This window comes from Semicossyphus pulcher, unplaced genomic scaffold (genome assembly GCF_022749685.1).
Source record: "Semicossyphus pulcher isolate SPU_LCO1_2020_fin unplaced genomic scaffold, fSemPul1.0.p SCAF_4, whole genome shotgun sequence".
Lineage (NCBI taxonomy): Eukaryota > Metazoa > Chordata > Actinopteri > Labriformes > Labridae > Semicossyphus > Semicossyphus pulcher.
This window is the reverse complement of record NW_027211715.1, coordinates 10,242,212-10,265,183: the sequence shown is the minus strand read 5'-3', so window position 1 is coordinate 10,265,183 and position 22,972 is coordinate 10,242,212. Positions and strand designations below refer to the sequence as shown.

Sequence of the window (22,972 nt, the reverse complement as noted above, 5' to 3'; positions counted from 1 at the left end):
GGAGAGCCACGCGCCTTGCCCTGCTAACTTTATCAATTTGATGGCGTTATCGACTGATGCGTAGTGAAGAGAAAAAGGTTCAGGCGGAATAATACTGTTAACGCTCGCAACGGGGCCGGAGCGTGGCGCGGACAGGTCGAAAATTAACCTTTTTTTCCCTGAATATTTCCTTGTAGCTACACCTATGGGGCTAGTGCGAAATACTGAAAAGGGAGAAGACTTGAATGGGCCTATGACATACCCTTTATTAACCTCTTTCTCTAATAGTTGCGACACTATTTCTGGCTCTTTCGCTGCAGACTGGAGATTTTTTGTTACGCACGTAACTGAGGGAGAAGCTAAAACTCCGACCCAAAAACCCTGAGAGTCCTGTAAGAAGGTGATCCACGAACACTGAATCAGGATGAGATGACAGTTCAGCTGATAAATATTTAACATTTATTGGTGTAGAAGGGTGAAAGTTCAGAATGTCTTTGAACCACGTCGGTTCTCTTGGCGTGCAAAATTCCGAGACGGAACGATACGCGTGGGCAGACGGACCGGGGATGTGCATCCCTGAAACTGCTGCAAACATGAAGAAAATGGCAATTGGGAAATGAGCAGACATTTTCATTGAAATTGTTGCAGATCGGCGAGCTATTAAAGAGATGCACCTGACGGCCACGTTTGTCGGTGAGAGGTAGAGGCGTGGGTGGAGCTGAGGGCTTGAAGAGAGACTGCTGAAACGGCACTGAGGGGCACAGGGAGGCGGAATGACCTGAATGCCCACATGAGCTGCAGGTAATGATTTGATTTCCTCCGGCGAACATCACTAGGAGCTCGGTGTCCAGAATGGACCAGTCCAGGCGGATGTTATATTGTGAAATGTTCAGAGCGGCTTTTCTTGAGAAAGCTTTGTGGTACTGAAAGAATATGTTTTTTCCATACTTGAGATTGAGATCACTGATGAGAGACAAATAAGCATCGAGTTCTTGTCTTCTCTCGGGGAAAGCAGAGCATATAACATCACGGAATATGCCGAAAGCTGCCATGAACTGCCCGAAACTCAAATCATTATTAACCCGGGAATCTGCAGTTAAATTTTCGCCTGTAGCAACGCTATTAGCGCACTCTGGTGAAGGCAGGATAAGGCTGACTAGATTAATGTCTTTGCCATCTAAGATTTTAGACCTTAACCGGGCAGATACGTACGCTGATTGAGGAATGTAAGGCCTACCTAAAATAGGAGCTGGAATAGCCGTGGCGAGTGAATGGGCTGAAGCTTCAATCCGAGTGATAGTGGATGGCTGACTTGGCATAGTGACATCCAGCATTGAAGTGCTCGAATTTGCAGAAGTTGTAGCAGAGGAAGAAGTGGCAGATGAAGCGTTCTCCAGAGCACGAAGGCGTGCGTCGATATTACCCATAGATTTATTCAGAGCCTGTAAGGTGGAGACTAAGAAACTATCAGAGGATGAGTGTCTTGGATTAGTCGGTTCTGCGTGAGAGGGGGACCGGCAAGAGACATTTCTCCCCTTGGGCTGAGGAGCTTGCGAGGGACCTGATTTCCTCGTTCTTTTCCGACCGCGAGTTGGTACAGGAGAGGAGATGATGGAAGCAGCTGGTTGCTCGGCGCGATATGAGCATTCTCCCTGTTCGTAATTTGATAATTCCGCCAACTCGCGGAGCTGGGAGAGAGAAATACCTGGTGCTGGAGTGATGCCACGACCATGAAGCTGAGACATAAGGAATCCTGCCTCGCCTTTTGATGGACTGCCACAAACTGCAAGGCGAGCGCTCCTGCGCAGGCTGTCCTGGGAGATGGAAGCTATCTCCGGCAACACATCGCCTCCTAGATCAGGATCCTCCGCGAGTTGATCGAGGTCAGAGTCGGACATTGGAGGAAAATGAAACAACGAGATGCAACAAAGGGTGAGTAGGAAATGTTCCATTCGCAATAATCGTCTGAAACGATGAGCAGACTGCGGAAGAGAGAGGAGCAGATTTAAAGTTTGACAGCAGTAAGATGATTGGTTCACAGATGTCGTGTCTAACTTTGGTTGGTTAATGCTTAAATGGAAACGCCCATAATCAGCTGATCGCGAAACAGGAACAGAGGGGGGAAAGAGAGAGAGTGTAGTATGAATGAAGTTAATGATGAATGAATGAATGAGAACAATCTTCCTGCTTGAACTTTCGCTAAGCTACATTTGGATCGGCATTGTTGCATCTGCCTACGTCAGATAAGCGTCACAAGAATTTCAACATGGAGGAGTTGTACTAACTTTAGGGAGTTAATCCCTCTCACTCAATCACCCCCACTGTGTCTTAATCACCCCCGGTGTCAGAGTCCAAGTTAGCCTCACAGTCAATAATCTGGCCACTGTAAAATAAAGGTTACTCCCTGAAAAGGAGGTGACTCACTGTTTGGCATTATAAGATGAGGGGGGAGCCTTCTACAAGCTTAGCACTCAATCAACATCAAAACATTTAGGCCTTCTCTCATTGAACTAATCCAAGAAAGCAACCTCTGACAGTCTGCTGGACAGTCTACACCAGTTCTAAGCATAATCAGTTAGAGCAACATTATAACTGTCTACATAACATTACTGACACTTTCTGGAGTATTGTAAAAATATGTATCCTTTTTCATATTTGTCAGGGGTGCAATAAAGTGCAATTAACATATCTTTAGAAAATATGTTATCAGTATGATTATCAGCTAATTAGTACAATTCTTTTGTGACAATGCTGCAGTGAAAGTTTTGTCAAATTACTGATGACAAACAACGATACATGAGGTGCTATTAAGCAAAAGGGACCATTGTGTGGCTGAAAATTCAGGCAACCGTGACTAAATAAATGGGTGGAATATGAAAAAAATGCCTTTCCTTTATTTCCCCTTCACTTGTGTGCATGTTTCAACAACTCTGGGGCGATGAAGAGCAATGCATGTCATATTCGGTAAATAAAATTACAATTATTTTATCATTACTGAAATGGCAATCAGATATTAATAATAATGCAGTTAAGTTAGTTATTTAACTCATTGTCTAATAACAGCCCACCAGTTCAATTTCTGGGAAAGGTTGGTAATTCAGACTGAAAATGAACTATTGGTTTTCAGACAATACACAGGACAAATGCACAGCAGAATGAAAATATATTCCATCTGATTTATGAATGTAGTAGAGATATGCTAAAATGCAAACCAAGGAAAAACATAATTTTGAGCTGCACCCTCCCCAAACAGAGAGCTGTTTGGGAAAGATGCACCTCAATAGCAGCACCAGGCCATATAATGACAGAGGATGCTAGAACAGAGGCTGGCTTCAAAGGTAAGCTTTGTATTTCAGTGTTTCAGCAGACTGAAGGCGATCTGCAATTTTTAGATTTGCATTTTTTATTTTTTTTCATCCAGGTGGATGACTTAGAGGTCACAAGCATCACAAGCATTCACACACACACACACACACAGAAAATAAATTCAATGTATTCAATGAGGACACCTTAAATTATGTGGTAAATTTATTGAGATTGGCTTTTCCTGGGTGAAACTGATGTGGAGTTGAAAATCAGATGAAGACAGCATACTTGAAACTTTCATCAAGTCCAGTTGCCTTTTGGAATAAACTTTTATACAGTGACCTGGATGACTGACAACCTTTACATACACTGTGAAGTGCAAGCAGGATTAATTATGTTTTGTTCAGTAGTTATATACCTGACTTAGTATATATATAATGTGTTCATCAAATCGATTTATTTCAATTGTAAACTGATGATGATGTATCTTTTACAGGTATGTGATCCTATCCTGATGCATTCAAGCACCTTGCAAGTGCAACATTCTGTTGCATGGAAAATTGTTTCAACTACACTGTGTGAGGTTGCCTGATGCAGCAGAATCTCAGCGTCTTCACAAAACAACAGAATCTGAGAAGTGCTTCTTTACTTTGAAAAGCGTTAAGACTTTCCACTACAAATAGAAAAAACATGTAGGGTTTCTCAGCACATTGTATTCCCTCGTACATAGTTGTCTCGAAGAAATGAAGCACATAATTAGAAAAAGGGGAAATACAGCTGCTATAATTAAAGAACAAGAGAAAGCCTGGCAGACAATAGCGGACCGGCTGAATGCGTAAGTAGTTCAAAAATATACAATTAATAAACAGTGCTCCACTGAAACTGTCATAATTACAATTAATTACAATTTCAAGTCCAATAATTAACAGTTGTACATTTTGCCTTAAATGTGGCAAGTGAAAGTGCATGTTACTCAGGAAATGTAGATTATCATTAAGGTAAATTGCAAACAATTATCCACAATGTGCGCCTATTTTTTCTGTCCACTTTATTTAATCTATTTATCTATCTTATGTTTTTTTTGTCTATTTTCATCTATCCTATGTATTTATCTGTCCTTCATTAAGAACAAACTTGTCGAGCCACAAAAGGACCTGGCAGCAAGTCCAAATGAAATACAAGAACATTTTGCAGGCAAGTAAGTGACTTGATTGTTGATAACAATGTACAAATGAGGTGAATAGATCTGCTGACATATTTTATGTCTCTATGATTGTAGCGGTTAAAAAAAAGGCATATAAATCGGGCACAGGGGACGGCCCACCGACCCAGGAATTCACTCCAGCGGAGGAGCTGGCACTGGATGTTAATAAATGGAGGCCAGTGATGGAAGGGATCCAGGGAGGGACAGCCACTGACTCTGTCCCAGTGACAGAAATTGGCCTCTCCATACAAGGTACATTATTGCAATACTACTTAACATGAAACACAATCAAATAATTATATTATGTTTACTGTCTGACTTTGGCTTCCCTTGCAGTATATGGTGTTACGTGTGGACAGTTAACCTTTTGTTGCTCCTTTCTCTCTCTCTCTCCCTGTGTCTCTGATTCTCCCTCCTCCTTCTGCCTGCTGCGCACCTGAGTGCAATGAGCGCTCAGGGAGGGGGAGGAGATATAGAGGTGCAGGGAGAGCAGAGTGGGGGGAAGGCAGACACACACGCAGACAGCAACCTCGTGGTGAGGAGGGTTTTTTCTTTTGTTCCTCCTAATTTGTTTTCTTTCCACAGGTCCTTTCCCCTCAACATGAATTATTGTTGCGGTTTTGTTCTTTTAGTTTGTTGTTTTAATTTGGGCTGGAGATCTCCGGTAGTCTAGTTATTTCGTCTTTTGTTTTATAATAGTTTTTTCAAGTTTAGGTAGTTTAGGGGGAGGTGCTGGGAGCGACGGTCCATTGCGTGGCTGGCCCAGCACTTGCCCACTTTTGTTCATTTTGGCCGGGGTCTCCAGCTCTGGTTTTCTTTTCACTTATTTCCGTAGTGATGATTTTGATTCTTTGTTAAATAAACAAATTAAAACCCTGTGGGTTTTCAAACTTCCTTCTGTTGTGTGGCGTCCTTTTTAAATATGTTGCGGTCCTCATTGTGAGCCTTTGTTTTTCTTGTACTTAGTTAGAGAGGCTGTAACAATGGTAACACACTCATCACTATTGGAGCCACCAGAATATGGTCCAGTAAGTACTTTCTATTAAAATCACAGGCTTGGCATGTCCTGTCAAAAACGTTAATACAAGTTCTATTGATGTATGTATACGGCAGGAGGAAGGCACATCTGCAGCTGCGGAGAGCACTCGTACAGATGATTAAGAGACTGTATCGCTTGACTCCAGAAGGCTTGAGGTATCATGTCAATTTTGTGGAAATGTCCTGCTAATTTAGTCCATAATGAATAAGAAGTCAGTTACGTGGCGCTAATACAAATATATTTGTAACTGGACCCAGACACTGCATAGCAAGATCAACAGCCTGGTAACATAATGAGTATTGCCTACATTATGCAGAAATCTTTCTGTGCTAACTGACAGGTGTTTTACAGAATTCACAAAGCATCAGACAACTTTATGCAAGACCTTAAGGGACAGATAGACCTGGCGGAAATAAAGACTGAGTTAAGCAAGAAAAAGCTACAGGACATCGAGCTAGAGATCAAACAGAAGACACTAAGAAAACTAGACCTAGAAATCAAGAAACTAGAAAGAGAAGTAAGTGAGTATTTCAGTGCACACTGTAACCATGACCGCAACACAATGTATTAATCAGCTTTTTTTTTCTCTTCTCTCTCTCCCAGCTCCAAGCTGACAAGTGATGCATGCAAAAATAAAAAAACCTTGTTGTCCTATCTTTTTCATGAATGTCTAGTGCACTATATAGTTATTGATCCAGTGAAGTGGAATATAGTTTGTACAGATAACCACACACTGTGTGCTACCAATGCCAAATAAAATGCACATACACATCAAAGAGTGACATACATGATCCTTTATTAAAGGATGGGCTAAATCAAAACAAAATTAACTGAAATAATTAGCGATATATTGCTCTCTGACCAGTCTGCCATTTATATTGTCTGGGAGCATGGTCCCAGTCAACATCCAGAACCTCTCAAGGAGCCCTTTCCTTTCTTAGGCTGGCAATGTTATGCAGCACTGTGCATGCAACAATCACATCACAGGCCCTGTCTGGGGAGACCCTAAGGTGGTGCAGGCACTGAAAATGAGATTTCAGAAGGCCAAAGATCATCTAAATTCGAGCCCTTGTTTTGGCATGGGCATGGTTGTAGGCCTGCTGTGCCGTGGTTTGGGGGTCTGCAAGGGGGAGTCATCAGAAATGATGCTTATTTTCTGTTGACATAATCTCCCTCGTGTTCCCTGAGGGGCGTTTGTGCGACTGTGGGTGCAATCCACTGCACCAATGACATTAGGGAAAGCTGTAACACAAAATAATGAGTATCCTACTGTGACTGTTCAAATGTTAAACCTTTTTGTTGTAATTTATAATTCACTTTACCTGCAATCTTGTAAAACTCCTCCTTGATGTAGAGGTCTTCTGATTGAGTTGAGGTTCTCCTTGATTGAGGTTCTCTGCATCTCCAACAGTATAAAGGAAGGTGCCACTTGCCAATAATCGCAGAAACGCCGGAAGACTCTTTCACGCCTAAATGCTCGTCTATGTATTAATGCTTCCTCATCCAGTACATCATTCAAAAATGGGCATGCCATTGTTAAGAGGAAACAGGTGAATGGGACTTGAACCTATATATTGCCCTCATCACAGACTTAATTGAAACCACCATTGCAACTTCATCAGCCAATTCTTATAATCTCAACAACTGCAATAATATACATATTCATCAAACCTCTGATGGCAATTTGACAAGCAGTCTTCATAAACACTAGCAATGTAACACTAGGCCTGACAGTAATAATTACTACCACATTGTTGGGTTTCACTGCATCTCCAATATTGGACTGTGTTCATTTATGGACTTTAAACTGACTCTTCAAAATGGCAGCTGAACTTAACACTCCAACTCCCAGCAGCCTCTAGTTTTTCACACCTTCACGTGAAAACCCCTCCCCCTGGCCAGGTCTGTAAAACCGGAAGACCACCATTGTTATTGATTTGATTTGTTCCCAGGTTGTATTGTTGTAATGTCTGTTTAGTCAGGTATTGATTGTAGTTGAGGTTACTTATGCTTACACAAAGACATAGTCTGCATGCTAAATTGACCTCCCTCTTTTCTAACCCGGCATTCTTAAGACTTACACACATACAATATTTTGGACTGACCTATTGACTTTTTGACCAGACTAAACAGCCGGGAATTAAACCTCCCAGTTCTTTTTCTGGGTCTCAACCCGTCCCATGTGCTCAGTGCAAGTTGGTTGAGATAAAGGACAGCATTCAGTGGCCACCTTTGACTCCCCTATATGCCACTGAAGCCATGTGGTCTCTTAATGGACACAACCTCCATTTCAGTCTCTGCCTGTCCTGAGACAGACACACCCTTCTTCTCTCTCTCTCTCTCTCTCTCTCTCACAAACACACACACACACACACACACGCACGCACACACACACACACACACACACACACACACACACACACTTACCCATGTAAATATTAGCGTTAGTTAGATTACATGTTGAGTGTTTTACTTCTGCTTTTGTTGTCTTTTTAAATAAATCATTGTGATAAATTAATTAAAAAAAATAAATTTAATGTTGAACAAGAATGAATACTGCCAACCTCTTCTTCTTAGCCTGGTTGTTAGCCTGCTCTGGAGCAGGCTAGCTGCAAAGAAAAAATCTCCATGGTAACTTGACCAGGTTTAATTTAACTTGCTTTCATGCAACTGAGTCCTGGCTAGATTTAGCCAGGATAGTTGGAAAATCCCGGCTTAATCTCTTCTCTTGGTTTTGTGCAATACCCCTCAAGAGATAACAATAACAAAAACAATAACAATAACAACTTAATTGATCCCCAAAGGTAAATTCAGTTGTCTGGCATCTCATCTACCATCTACTATCATTGCCATTGCCATCTACCATAAACAGTCCTTCACAATTATTATCTCACAGATATAGGCCTAGTGAGGCCATGTTTAAAACCACATCCTGAGTCTCCAACATGCTTTTCTCTCAGGTAGCACCCCAGCCTAGGATAGCATCCAATCCCAGTTTTAATGGGATTGAAGGCAAGTCTCCTTCCTCTGACAACTCTGGGCAAAGTTGACTTCAAAGAAGACATCGCTGGATCCGGATAAATAATAAAACCTCACCGCGGTCAGAAAAACATGGCTATTGGATGTGGCATAGAGCCCAAATTAAATACGGAACATTTCAATGATCCTGCAAGCACTGAAAAGGTGCATTAAACAACAAGGTTGATAGCAACATTTGTTATGACAGCGAATAGTATATATACAAGTCTGCATATGCACAGGTAAACCTTTATGCAGATCAAATTAATGGATAAAATGATCTCACTAGTCCACATGTGGACATGGACATACACATGTGTATTGAGGAGGTATAAAGAGTACTGAAATAGTCTACTCAAGTAGAAGTAGGCCTACTGTCAGTTACTTAGATGAGATTTTTATAATAAACAAATGTATCCAAAGTTATACTTACACATGCATCCTATCCTATCCATGCAAATGAAATGAAATTAAACTTTGTTATTTTCAAACCTGGGCCAGATGTTTACCTGTGTTGGTGTCAAAATGACGAGAGATGGACCTTATGTCAAAGAGTAAGATCCACTGTCTAACCAGAAACAGCCGTTATACAGCTTTTTTTCCAGATTTATGGACAAAAATGTTTTTCCTCGCAGAACAAGGGAGGTAGCCTACTGATGGTCTACCGCTGCCTCGATCGGTTTGTTTGTGGCTTTGAAGAGAGAGATCTAACGACTGTTTCCAGTTAAATAAAAAACTTCCTTCAGTGTGTCAAAGGTGGTGTTTTCACAGTTCACTCGCGTTATGTGTCAGGCTTCTTCTTCGCTTCAACCAGCACTGCTATTTTGATGCGATGCATGAAAATTTGATCTGATTAGCCTTTTGATTTGATGCATTTGATTGGTGTCTGGTCCAAGTCAGGTTTTCTTTCTAGCCCGCAATATCCGTAGATAAAATATTTTACTCAGCAAAGGATGGCTGTATAAATGTGGCAAATTACTTTACTTAAAACATAGGCTACTTAAATACATGTGAAATTACTGACTTACTTAGTAAAATTACTTAAAATACTCCAAAAAATACAAGTACACGAAAAAGGTACTCAATTTCAGTAATGTGAGTATTTGTATTTCGTTACTTCCACCTCTGTGTATATGGTAGACATGACAGCTTATTACTTAAACTTTTAGACGCGAGACGAGATCATAATTAAGACAGCCTCGCAGCTCTGGGCAGGTGTGGGCTCAGCCTCTTGTGGATTTTGCCCACATAATCAAAAGTTAAAGAAAAAAATGGCAATGGTCAAAAAATAGCAGTGATACAAATAGGCTACCGTTTCATATTGTGATATTAATTTAAAAAACTTTATTAAAACCTGTTTTATCACAAACAAGCTGATAAGATAATCTATAAGTACTATTTTATCTTGTGTTTGGTTTAAAGTGTGAAACTTTACACAATGTGCTGTTATGTTGAGCATAGTAGATGTTAAAATTAATTCATAGTTGTTTAAGGAGACTTCATGCACTTTTGCCTTGAATATGAGGTGATGTTTGAAGTGTATGATTTGTTGTATTTCCGTTGATGATTTGATGAGACACACGACATTTTATTAAAATGGTAAATGGACTGTACTTATATAGCGCTTTTCTAGTCCTTACAACCACTCAAAGCTGCTTTTACAATACATGTCTCATTCACCCATACATATTCACACACTGTTGGCAAAGGCCTAACTGCCAATCTCCAATCAGATCTACACCCATTCATATTTCGTGTAACTGTAGCAGTCAGGGATTGAACCCCAACCTTCCACTTGAGAGACGACCGACTCTACCTATGAGCCACAGTGGTATCAAATATGAATTAATTAATTAATTCATATTCAGTTTATTTGCTCACGTCAGTGTTTGATAACACAACATACATGATACACTTAAATACATAACAATGTCCATGAACAAACAGGAGAAGGAAGAAGAAAACGTATAATACCTGCCCCATATCATGATGTCATGTCATGTGTTATCTAATTTTGTACTTTTTATATATATATATATATATCGATAGATATATATATTTTGATCTTTATTTTTTACCCTCTGTGTGCTGATTCTTTCCTATTGTATTGTACTGTATAAGCTGCTGGAGACTGAATTTCCCAGAGGGAGTCATCCCAAAGGGATCAATAAAGTTGAGTCTAAGTCTAAGTCTAAGTCTGATAACAACAAAAATTATGGCTAACCAATTGGTGATTTCCCTTTCTCAAACAATATCAAAATTCAACACTTCATACCGAAACAAGCAAATAATGATTTACTCAATAAGTTCATAATTTCCCATGACTTTTTCTTTATACATTCTTTAAAATTGAAAAATATTTTTTGCAACATTTTATATCATTATCCAGAGAATTCCAAAATTTCACTCCATAAACACTGTAGCTTGGCATCAGGATGGGCCTGGTCCGGGCCTGACCTGGTCATTTGACCCCACCAGGAAGAGAGCTAGACCGCTAGCTCTGCTCTGGATCAAAGTGGACACTAATGGAATCAGAGTGGGGTTTACAACCCTCTCCCCTTGTTTGTTCAACATTCCACAGAGACAGGATGTACATTTTGGGACACACTCCAATGAACTGAGTTGATTGTGGCTTTGTTTTTTATATTTGCATTTAGAATAAAATGTGTATGATTATTAACCAAATACTTTATTAAAGGACTGTGACACAGCAAGAGAGAACTTGCACCCCAAACTCTTGAAAAGATACGCAGGAGTGAGTGAAGGTCTCTGCAGCCCAACTCTTCCCCCTCTCCATCACACAGAGAGGAGAAGGGAGGGGTGAAACAGAGCTAACCCAGGACAGAGAAAATGTTGATTCATCTATGTGGCACTTTTATTTGGTTTAATAGTCTGTAAACACACACACATATATATATATATGCACACACATATCCACACATATACATTCACATTTAAACACAAAAGTGAGAAGAGACCCTTTAAATAAGAGATGACACCCCAAGATCTCGCTCTTACTCTCTTACCCCCCTTTTCACTCTTTTCACCCTTCGCGTTCCTGCATCCTCTTCGACCCGGCAGGTGACGAGCGCCACACCCTGCCTCCGGAATTTTTAACCCGTTCTTTATCTTTTAAGTTTTGCCCCGCGAGAAGGCCCAGAGCCTGCGTGCGCCTTGCAGCGCCGAAGACCTCGCGAGTTGACATTGCTCCAACTAAACTTCAAGCTGTTCTAGCCCTGTGTTCCAAGAACTGAAGACAACAGCTCTCTTTTTGCTCCAATCCTTGTGCTCTGACCAACCTCAAAGGTCCGAGGGATGTTACCCGGGTCAAGCCCAGGGCACCTGATGCTCCAGGCCACGCCAGTCCGACACGCCTCACTCGCGACTGACTCTTTCCTCCATCAGAGTAGGTCTAACTTTGCTTTACTGTATATCGGAGTTGATGTAGTAGTATTACAGGTATTAAGGGTTAGAAAACTTTAGCAAAGATACCTCAAATTATCTCAGCTGCTGCACCGAGCTCCCTTTTCAGGTTTCATTTTCAGTCCATCTTTTCATCATATTCATCCTTGTATTAATCGTTTTCATGCTCATCACCATATTCATTTATCTCATGTATATTTAGTAGTTTAGTTAATAAATTCTTCATTTATAAAGATCTGGTTTAAGTGTTTTGTATGTGTGAAGTACTAAGCCTCTGTACACCGCGAAACGAACTCATTTCTAGACTGTAGCAACCTTCAGATTATGAGATTGAATTAAAATAATTAGGTAACTAACTACGAGTTTTCCCTGTTCTATCAAAATAGGGTGGTGCCCCGATAAATACCTACAATAGGTTAAATCTTTTACTTAAAGTTAAACTTTAATTTCCTATTGTCAAAATAGAGTGCAGGCATTCTACGACTAATTAATTGTTAAATAATTAATCGACCGAATTACGCTACAACACATTTGCTTTAATGTAGTACGAGCATAAAGACTTTTGAAATTAAATTCAAATCCGTCTTTGATCCTCCTTATAAGATCTAAACACAAATATAACCTCTGTAGATTTTCATGTATTATCTATTTCTGGCTTTAAACATGAATAATGTTTTAAATTACCTAAATCTTAAAATTTCGACACGTGAGCTGCTAGACTGTTAGTGCGTTCTCTAAAATTCACCTTGTTTATAATTCTGATTGCTCTTTTCTGTAACACATACAAAGGTTTAGTATTTGGCATATACAGTACATGTTGGCCCATACCTCTGAGCAATGACTGAAATATGGAAGAATAAGCGAACAGTACGAAGAGAAGATAAGCACAATCCAAACTGTCCTTAGCTTTGTTTAAAACACCAATACATTTACAATGTCAGGTAGAGCTGTAACTAAATTTAAGGAAGCAATTCCAGCTGCTTTTGATTCTATGAGAGGTCCACCCATAATCTCAAAAGTGCATGGTGCAAGTATAATATTTGGAGACTTAGAGGAAACAGAACAGAGAAATCCTGAAGCAACACCTGTTGGTCATTGAATGGACCCAAAGTTCTTTAATAAAACAAACATGAATATTACAAAATGCTTGATTGATATTCTGGAAGTTCAGTTTCTTCTCTACAGGAAGACACAACAAGATTGTTAAATCTTATAGGTTATAACATTCATACTTTACCAATTTCTGTAAAAATACACATAAAACATGTTTTACAAGACATACCCACCTCCCAATGTACAACTCCATTGACACTTTATGAATAAAATCAATTAATTCTCTACCAGAACTACTTGTGTTCCCTTGTCTCCATCATAACAATAACAAATTCATAGAGAAATGATTACATCTTGAAGGCCATTTTTTTCCGATGACAAGTGTATTATGATCAATGAGCTTGGCCAAGAAGAACAAGCACACACTCAAATGCCTGTGCAAACTGCACTTGCACAACTGACTAGACAAAATGCATTTCAAAAATCTGAATGGACAAAAATGTACAAGAACACACTTTAGGAAAAATAGAAAATGCATTATCAACCTCAACTTCTGACATGTCTGTAATGCAAAGATTACTTTGTCAAAGTACCCTAATAAATAGGCTAGTAAATACAAGTCAACATGCAAAAGCTATACAGAGTTTTGAGTCTACTTCCTTAAAATCTAATGGAATGCAGTTTTAAGTTTCAGTTAAAGAGAAGGTTTTGTTTGTTCCAATGACCTTTCTCAAACTTACAGAAATATGTCATCCATATAAAGATATTGAAATAATGGGGGTTACGGGGTTCCCCATATGTCCAAAACTGCTTACCAACCCTAAACCATCTGCCCATGTCTGCTCAATACACATCTTGTTCGAACTTCTATAATTATCAAATAGTGTATAACAGGCTCCTTAAATGCAAGTCACTTTTTTTAGAGCCTCAAAACTGCAATACAATTATTCCATCATGTCAAGTATTGGTATTCAATGCTTTAAGCTAACTCTGCTGCAATGCATTAAATGGCAACATTTATGTTTAACATTGTACATGGTCCCTTTACAGATAAAATAAAATAAATAAAATACTCTATTGGTACCAACAAAATAGTTGATATAGCACCAAGAAGTAAAGCTCTCAAGTACCAAGAAGCTGTCAGTAGATGTTGTGTCACATTTGTCTACTTATTTTATCTGATTGTTCCTGATTAATATAATAGGTAATCTTCTTGTACAAAACTAACCCAACTTGTGTTGTTTGGCAACTCCAGCTTTCTATGTCACAAAAATAAGAACAAATTCTCTTAAAAAAAAAGAAGAAAAAAAAAAGATCAAAAACGGCACAGAAATTCAGTCATTGTTGTACCGTCACAAGTTTCTAAAAAACCCAGAACTTTGTTGCTATTAAAAAAAATAATCTTGGTTGTTTCAAGTTTTCAATCAATGGCCACCTTTTTTTGCTCATGAAGGGTTGCTAGAAAAAATATTCGGTGCATCAATCATAGCTACAGAGGCAAGCTGCTAACTATGAAAAAAGTTTTTGGGTTAAGTATTTCTTAAATTAATATTTGATATCAATGCAATTTTGATTTCTGATTTGTACCTGTAAAGAGAGGTTTTGAAAGGCTGTGGATTTATCATGTCATGTCAAGAAAAATACCTGTTTCAGGGATTTGTGTTATAGTTTAAAAGATGAGATGACAGAAAAATGGTTTCTGTCATTATAGGTCGTTATTATCATGGAGATTCACGTCTAGTGTTCATTTTTCTGTCAAGTTTATTTTTAATTAGTTATCAGTTTTAGTTAGCTCCTGCAGCCAATCAGTTCCGGGTGAGCAGAGCGGAGGACGATCCACGAGTGGAAACGTAACTAAAACAATCACTACAGTCATTGACGTTTCCATACCTGTGAACGTTAACCTCAGACCAACACAGAGAAGCTGTTCTGCTGTTAAACACGCCGGTGTGTGGGATCCTTGCTGTTTTTTCAGTAAGTTAAGTGTGTGTTTGGGTTCCGCAGTCTATGGCTCCATATGTCGTCACCATCGCAAGATAGCAGCGCCTATCACAGGGGCTATTTTGGCATCAATTTCGTACAATGGGAGCAGATGGAGACGCGTTGTCCATTTATATATACAGTCATTGGTCGGCACCTGTTTCCGATCGCACTTGAGGCTGTTTGTTGGCACTTACTGATGTTCCCTCCTGTCTTGATCCTTGCTTGTGTTGTATTAACCCTCAGATGTACGTCGCTTTTGACATGAGTGTCTGCTAAATTAAATTGTAACATTGTAATGAATATGTTTTGAGAGGTATGCAAAGCCAAACAAAATTTTCAGGGGGTTAATGGAGCTGATGACTGAAGAATTCTGTGACGAGTCATGCTTAAAGCTCTGCAACCTAACATTTAGTATCTTTTGGGTTATTACTGAACTTTTTTCTATGAGTTAAGATAGAGCTTGTGTTGGTTTGGGTATGTTCAAACGTAATAAAGAAATGTCTTTCTCTGACCGTCCATATCACTCATGTTGCGACTAGATGTGCAGAAACTAGTAAGAAAAGCAAAAGAGACATATTATATTGGTACACAATTTTGCTGGGCAAGCGAGAAGTAATCAACTAAATTATAAGGTTTGGATCTCAAGTTTGCCAGTAACAGTGAGCAAGGTCTAATTACCAACCAGCAAAAGCAGACAATAGCCCTGATGCCCCCAGCAGCTCCACAAATCACTGTGTCTAATGTCCTGCATTGCCTTGTCTTGTGAAGTGGCCCTAGGTCAATGGATTTATGGCCTTAATGGATTTACTTTAAATTATGTTCAAATGATGCATATTCTTAAAAAAAGTTTTGTTCATCAAATTTGGATTACAGAGCTCTAGTCTAGCCTCCTCAGCATACTGAGCCTGTCAGAGCTGAAATGATACGTTTATTATTAATTAACAGAAAATGAATCAACATCATTGTTTAAGTATTTTTTTAATTATTGGTTTTAGCTTGAAGGGGATAGGAACAAAATGACTAACTGCAATAAGGGTGTATATTTTAAAGTATCACTCAGCAAGGGCACAATGTAGTAATTTATATTTTAAATATGAGGGCATATTATTATTAATCAAATGTTTACCTCTGATAATACTGCTCATGGATAATCAAACATTTGAACATAAATGTAGTTTTAAACGTATTAATTAAGTTTAATACATTTAATGTTAGAATGCTACTTTGGTGTTTGGAGTCTTATTGAAAAACTAAACTAAAATCCTGCTATTTGCTTGATTGCAGTCAATTTAAGTAAAAACAATTCTCTTTGACTTAACAAAGATATATAACTGAGATGTAAAAAAATATAGAAAAGTCAAAAGTGGGTCCTGAAGATAGTTGTGCAGAGCTACATGCTCTGAGCGGTAAGCTGCTTAGTGAAGGTACAGTGATCACAGTCAGGTCAGTTAGTGCTGGTGGTGTGCGGGTGACAGAGAGTGAGGGTTACTCCATGATGGCTCTGTAAATCACAGGCTCTATGTAGTCTCCCCTGTAGCGTGAGTTGATCACTCTTTGTCTCTTTGACTCCTTGATGATCTCCTTCTCTTCAAAGATTCCATCAAATCTCATGTCTGAGGCTTTAGACTACAGAGACAAACAATATACAAAAATAATGTATGAATACACTGCCACATTGTTGTAATATTTTTCGGTAACATTAAGGGTACAATTGATATATTTAAGTAATATAATGCTTAAGTAATGCTTAACTAATGCATGACTCATGATGATTAATACATGAATTAATGCAGGATGTATCATGAAATCCTGTTGCCCACCACTAAGAAATTATGAAGTCATCAATTAAGGAATGTTAATTCACAGTTACTTCATACATTGATTGACATGCAACCATTTACAAATGAGTTTAACAGCGTCACTTTACTTAGGGGGGGGCACAAGTCAAGGAAGTAATGGTGACCTTGTGTGAAGTGATGATTTAGTAATGATGAACTCAATTAGCAAGTACTCCCTTGTAGTGAATGTTCATTAAGTAATCATTTACAATGAGTATTAGGTCTTGAGCAATGCATCCACCACAGACAGAACTTGTAAGTTTGTTTTTTAACTTGCAGGTTTTCTAACATGCTCAGGGGTTAAAGCAAAAAAAATCCTGAGCCTGAACTTTTGTGTGTGTGTGTGTGTGGGGGGCCTTTTGAAACTGCAAGAACAAGAAAGGTCAGTAGGTGGCAATAGTACTCCACCTCACTACAATATAGTAGTAACACGTGTAACATTTAGGATACTTTTGATATCAAGTTTTGCTGCTAAGCTTTGTCCTTGACAGGTTACAAGATGACCTACAATCACAAGGTGACAATCAGTGGTGTAGTGGGGATAATTTAAGTGGGGGAACGCTATTCTTATGACAACATCACAAAGAATACTACATGCATGTATGAATACACATAAGGCTAAAAGTTATCAAAATTTTTAGATCATACTGTCCACTACACCCCTGGTGTCAATGTTATAAGGGTATGTGAAATTCATTATATTCATTTTAATGCTTGCCAGGTGTTGAGTTTTTACTCCATTCTCATCCTTATCAAGAAAACCAACAAGGACATTGAGGACTTTGTCCATGTTCTGGTTAGTGGCTTCATCGATTTTTAATGAAAACATACCGTTTTGAGCTTTTCTGAAATATGTCTCTTAAACTCTGGTGTTATCCCGTGTGTGTTCAAATAGCTGGCGTGCTGATTAGATATAGACAATTTTGTCAGAGCAATTTTGTCTTCAGCTGTTTTTTTGCATAAATTTACCAGGGGTTGGGAGAGCTTGAAAGACAAGTCGTGTTCGGCGATGAACGTGCACACACGTATTTTCAAGTCACACACACGGTCAGTCATTGATGCCGGTACGTCAGCTGTGGTTGTTGCTCCCGGTAATCGTGTTGTGTGTTGGAGAGCACGAACAGCTGCTTTATGAGCGGGGTCGGATTTGTGACGTGGTAGCACTTTTTTACCGCTAGTTGCATATATTAGCTTTCTCGAGCACAAAGTGCAGAAGCAAGCACCTGCTTCCCTTAACTTCTTGCACCAGCTACCAAAAGGCTTACCGACTTTCCCTATTTCTTCTATCCACGCCCATCGCCATTTATTTTTGAATCCTTTATCAATTAGGAGGGCACTCCCAGGCTTCATGAATTTACTCTCCATTCTACTCTCCTACGCGACGTCTCCGCTCAGGCATCTATGCAGCATAGGACTCGGTTGAAGCACATTTTTCCAAGACCTGCCCCATTCTACTTCTGATTGGCTAATAATGTTAGTTTGAGAGAGGGAGAGTTGTGTTCCTATCATATCAAAGGCAGTGGCAGACGAACTCATGAACGCGAAAGTCATATCAAGTATAGGACTTTTTTTTCCTCCGCAGCCAAACGCCGCACGCAGGAAATCTGGCACGGTGCCGGAATACTTTAAGCCCTGCATGCTGTCCAATGTTAGCATGTAAAAGCTAACATTAACCCACTATAAGCTTTCCTGGGTTAGCCTATGTACTGTGTCATTTGTGTCATATTTGCGGTGGAACAAGTTTGAGTTTATTCGTCATATGCTTCTCAACACAACAAGTGTCCAACAAGTATTATTATTATAATCCCTGCATTCTGACTGAGATCAGTCTTTCCTGGACTGTCCATGCCCAACACTCACACTTTCTCCATGTGTGTAGGGGGTCTGGGGCTGTTGACAGGGATTATTGTTTCAAGCAGCTATTGTTGGCATAAAGCTGTGTTACAGACAGTTAAACTAATAAAACACCTGTCAAGTCTGGGCTTTACAATAAACTGTTGAAAGCTGTCACCCTCCTTTGGTAATCGTCGATTGCAGCAGAGAGAAGAGGTGCTAACAGATTCTCCCCCTACAGTCAGATGCTAAGCTAGAGCAAACTGCATAGTTCTGCTTAACTTTATGGCCGTGTTTGTGTCGGAATAGCATTAGTGCAATCTGCTTTGTGAATCAGACCTTGAGATGGAGCAGATAGTGGTAGCAAATGATGCACAATTTATAGTTCAATCAGCAATCAATTAGTGAATTCCCCAACATGTGTACTGTTTTGTTTGCACTTACCAATCTGGATTTGACTCTTTTGGGGAGTTCCTCATCCAATGTGTAAACATCATCTCTCTTAGCTGTAAGCTGTGACCCATCCTCAAATTCAACCTACATTCCAAAAAGTAAAATAATACACTAAGAAACTGCACAGTTTAGCTGCGTCCTACATGTGGTTATAATTTACCAATTTATATTTTTCCAACACTTCATAATAACAAACAAAGGAATACTTACCAAGTACATGTGTATGGCATGAGCTGCCACAAATTTGGCTCCATACACCAGGCCATCAGTCCATCTCACCTGAACCACTTCACCCTGTGGTGGGGGTCCAAGCTGACTACAGTCTCGACTCTAACAGAAAAAACACAGATTGGAGAGATTGGGAGAAAAGGGTTGTATCCTTGTGAATATTTCAATCCATTTAGCTGTATGCATGTCAGGATGCAAAAATCTTTTAAATTATTAAAAGTAAAATTGACATGTAAATGTAAACACTTTGTATGATTAATGGAAATTTGAAACACCATATGTAATTTGGTGTGGTGATTATCTGTACCTGCCACATATGAAGTTTAAACTGTTTAATTTGCGATACATTAACAAATCAAATATATTGAACCCTGCATAAGTTATAGTTTAAAAGTTAAATCTCAAATTATAGCAACAACAAACAAAATATGTTTGGGCAAAAACACATTTAAGGTGTGGCCTTTAATAGCTTTTGATGTAAATCCAGTTTAATGTTCATTTACCTATTCTTTAAATGGAAATAATGTTTGGTACGTTTATTATTAATATTATTATCATTCTTTCTCACGCCAAATAAATTGCATATCTGGGGGTTTTAACATGCCCCAAATATCACCAAACTTTGCACACACATCAGGACTGGTGAAAATTTACATTTCAAATGGATTTGGAAAATAATTCCACAGCGCCCCCATGGACTCTGTTAAACGGGTCCTTATAGAGATTATAATAACCTACAGGTATGACATTTGGTATGCATATTTACCATGTCAAGACCTTGACTTTAGTCTTAACACCACCTAATTGGTAAGAGGCAGTTTTAACTCTCATATACAATGTTTAATCTGCTCCAAATTGCACGTTTGAGTACCAACCAGGCTTAAACAGATCTACATTAACGTTTTCAGTCGCACTCATAACATTACTCATTACTCAAGCACACTCACAGTAGTGTGGGTGTGTGTGTGTGTGTGTGTGTGTGTGTGTGTGTAGTAGTAGTGTGTGCAACCCAACTGCCTTTTTTCGTGAGTTGTGGTCTTATAAATTTTGCAGCTAGCACACATTCCAGTGTGGCAGAGCTGCATATACAGAACACCAAACTTTTGACAAAGCTCAGAATTGTCATGTTTGAGACAGTGCCTAAAGGCACATTAACAGATCTACAGGCTAGGAGGATGAGATGAGATCCATGTCTGAAACATGTCTCGCCATGACTGAAACATGAGAGAAAAGTCATTCAAGTATAACCCCTGAAAATGGCCAAAAAGACCAAACAAACAAAAATGCAGAGGGCGCAATCATATGTTTAGTTAATGGTCTTAGGCGCACGGTGTGTCCAGACCCCTTTTTGCCAGGTAAACAGCAGAAAACAGGGATTGTATTAAATGCCTTTATTATTAGTGGGAATGATGATTCAGCATTCACACTATTGTTATCCTGTTCTTTATACTTATTTTTCTTCTTCCGTATGTTTTTCACCACGCTTCTCCTCCTACATACTTTGTGTTACAGAAACCGTTCCACTATCAAACTGTTCAGCCTCTTCAGCACATGATGGTGTCTACTTTTTAAAAGTGGACAATCTGTTATTGTTGGTAAAAAATGACTATATGAGGTTTAATTTTTCATAAAGAAATGTCTGATTTTTACTACCTGTTTTCTGTTTTTAAAATGTTTTTTCCAGTGTTGTTTTATATGACAAATTTCAAATAAACAAGAGATCTGTACCACAATGTCTTCGGGAAAGAGATTGTCACTGAAGGAACCATCATCAAAGTTGACTTCGTAGAACGTCTCTTTAGACAGCTGCACCACATCACACTGGTAGTAACGGCCATTCTTGTGCTTGCATATCACCTTCTGTCCCACAGTTAGCTCATGCATGGCTGCCTTATTGCGCTGTCAGAGGACATTCAAAATATCACATTTTAATGCCTTATAATAATAACTTGACTAATTCAGTATCCTCTCACATTTTGACATTTTTATGTAACACTAAGGAAAACATATTTTACTACTGTGCAGGTAATGACAAAAGTGTATATATTGTATCTCTAGTATCTCTTAGTCCTTAAAAAAAAAGAGATAAACAGATCCTCACTGGTTCCTTACTTCAATCTGAATGGGGCCTTTGTGTCTACAGCAGGTAACATGGACCACGAAGGGCCATTCATCTGGCTGCATGAGTACTCGAGCAGCCTGGGCACAGGTGGGATGGTAGGCAGTTGGACAGCGGCCATGAGAGCACTGCACACAGCAGCCAGATGCTTTTTTCATCCTCTTCTTACAGTAGTAACATTTCTGTAAAACACAGGCACCAGGGTTCATGAAACTGCAGTGGGTTTGAAAAATGTAATGTAGTTAAAGTAGGGCTGTCAATCGATTAAAATATTGAACCGCGATTAATCGCATGGTTGTCCAAAGTTAACTTGTGATTAATCACAAATTGATCGCACATTTTTTTAATACTAATAAGTTTTTAATACTCTAATCAACATGGGAATGGACAAATATGCTTCCTTTATTCAAATGTATGTTTATTATTACTGCAACATTCCAAAACAATGACAAATACTTTCCAGAATATTCTACAGAATAACCTCAAAGGTACTGCACGCTCAAAAAATATGCTGATAGCATAACATGGCAATCATCCAGATATCAATGATTTCTGTGAGAAGCACATCACATGTAGACTTACTCAGTCTGGATTACCCTCTTTCTAGATGCTTATTTCTTACTTCCACAGTTTAATTGTACTCTCTTCTTCACCTTAATTCACGTTTGAATTCACAAACTACTTTAATCTGATCACTTTGCTTTGCTTCAGTGCCCCCAACACACCTGCACCTCTGCTCTCTGCATAGCTTCTGGCCCCGCCCCCTCTTTCTGTCTGTCTCGCTGTCTGCTTTGTTGACTTCCTTCATGAGCAGTCTGTTTAAGTCACAAAAGTTGAAAATTTTCTCTCGCAATTCAGTTCTCACAGCACGTGAGCCGCGTGTACACGAGGGACTTTATTAATGATGTAGTGATCAAAACGATCGATTGTTACCGAATGACATCTGCACCTTTTATAAGCTTTATAAACAGCGACAATCAGTGCATTTACGATAGGGACATACGGAGATACACAGTTGGAATGTTTACATTGCTCTTCCTCAACAAGGAAAGCGGGCGAACGACCGTTCATTTGGAGCGTAGTCGTTTAATTGCACAGAAATCTAAAGCAGCGGCGGTGCCGCGGCAAAATGTATGTAGCGGAAACACTGCCGGTAGTAACTGAGTTCACATCGACAGTAAATACAAATAACTTTTGTCTTGTCCAGAAAACAATCAGGGCAGGGCTTTGAGGCTGAATTTGCCATTTAAAAGTTTGATTCTACATGCTATCCACAACATTGCGGCTGCATCATAATAATAGAACGCGCGTGCGTTAATCACGCGTGCGTTAATCGCGCGTTAAAATAATTAGTGGCGTTGAAGGGAATGTGCGTTAACTTTGACAGCTCTATGTTAAAGCAAACCTGCAAACACTTATTTGCCAGTTTGACTGTAGTGGAAACATTTGCACTTTATAGATTCACATACTGTTATATCAATTGGCCACAAAGATTT

The 22,972-nt window shown here is 39.2% G+C and overlaps 1 protein-coding gene across 5 annotated transcripts in view; it reads right to left on the bottom strand.

The window, feature by feature from the left end:
* Window positions 1–13,057: 13,057 nt before the first annotated feature.
* The window catches only part of LOC138606926 (lysine-specific demethylase 4A-like), a 52,413-nt gene continuing 42,498 nt past the window's right edge, over window positions 13,058–22,972 (bottom strand). For 4 of the 5 annotated variants that reach the window (XM_069679401.1, XM_069679400.1, XM_069679402.1 and 1 more), the window contains 5 exons: window positions 21,470–21,658; window positions 21,086–21,256; window positions 19,340–19,459; window positions 19,121–19,213; window positions 13,058–16,631 (listed from right to left, as the gene is read on the bottom strand). In XM_069679401.1, coding sequence (XP_069535502.1) covers window positions 16,491–16,631; window positions 19,121–19,213; window positions 19,340–19,459; window positions 21,086–21,256; window positions 21,470–21,658 — 714 coding nt within the window. In that variant the 3' untranslated portion in view covers window positions 13,058–16,490. Of the gene's footprint in view, window positions 16,632–19,120; window positions 19,214–19,339; window positions 19,460–21,085; window positions 21,257–21,469; window positions 21,659–22,972 lie in introns of those variants that run through there. The other variant, XM_069679403.1, reaches the window with a different exon arrangement.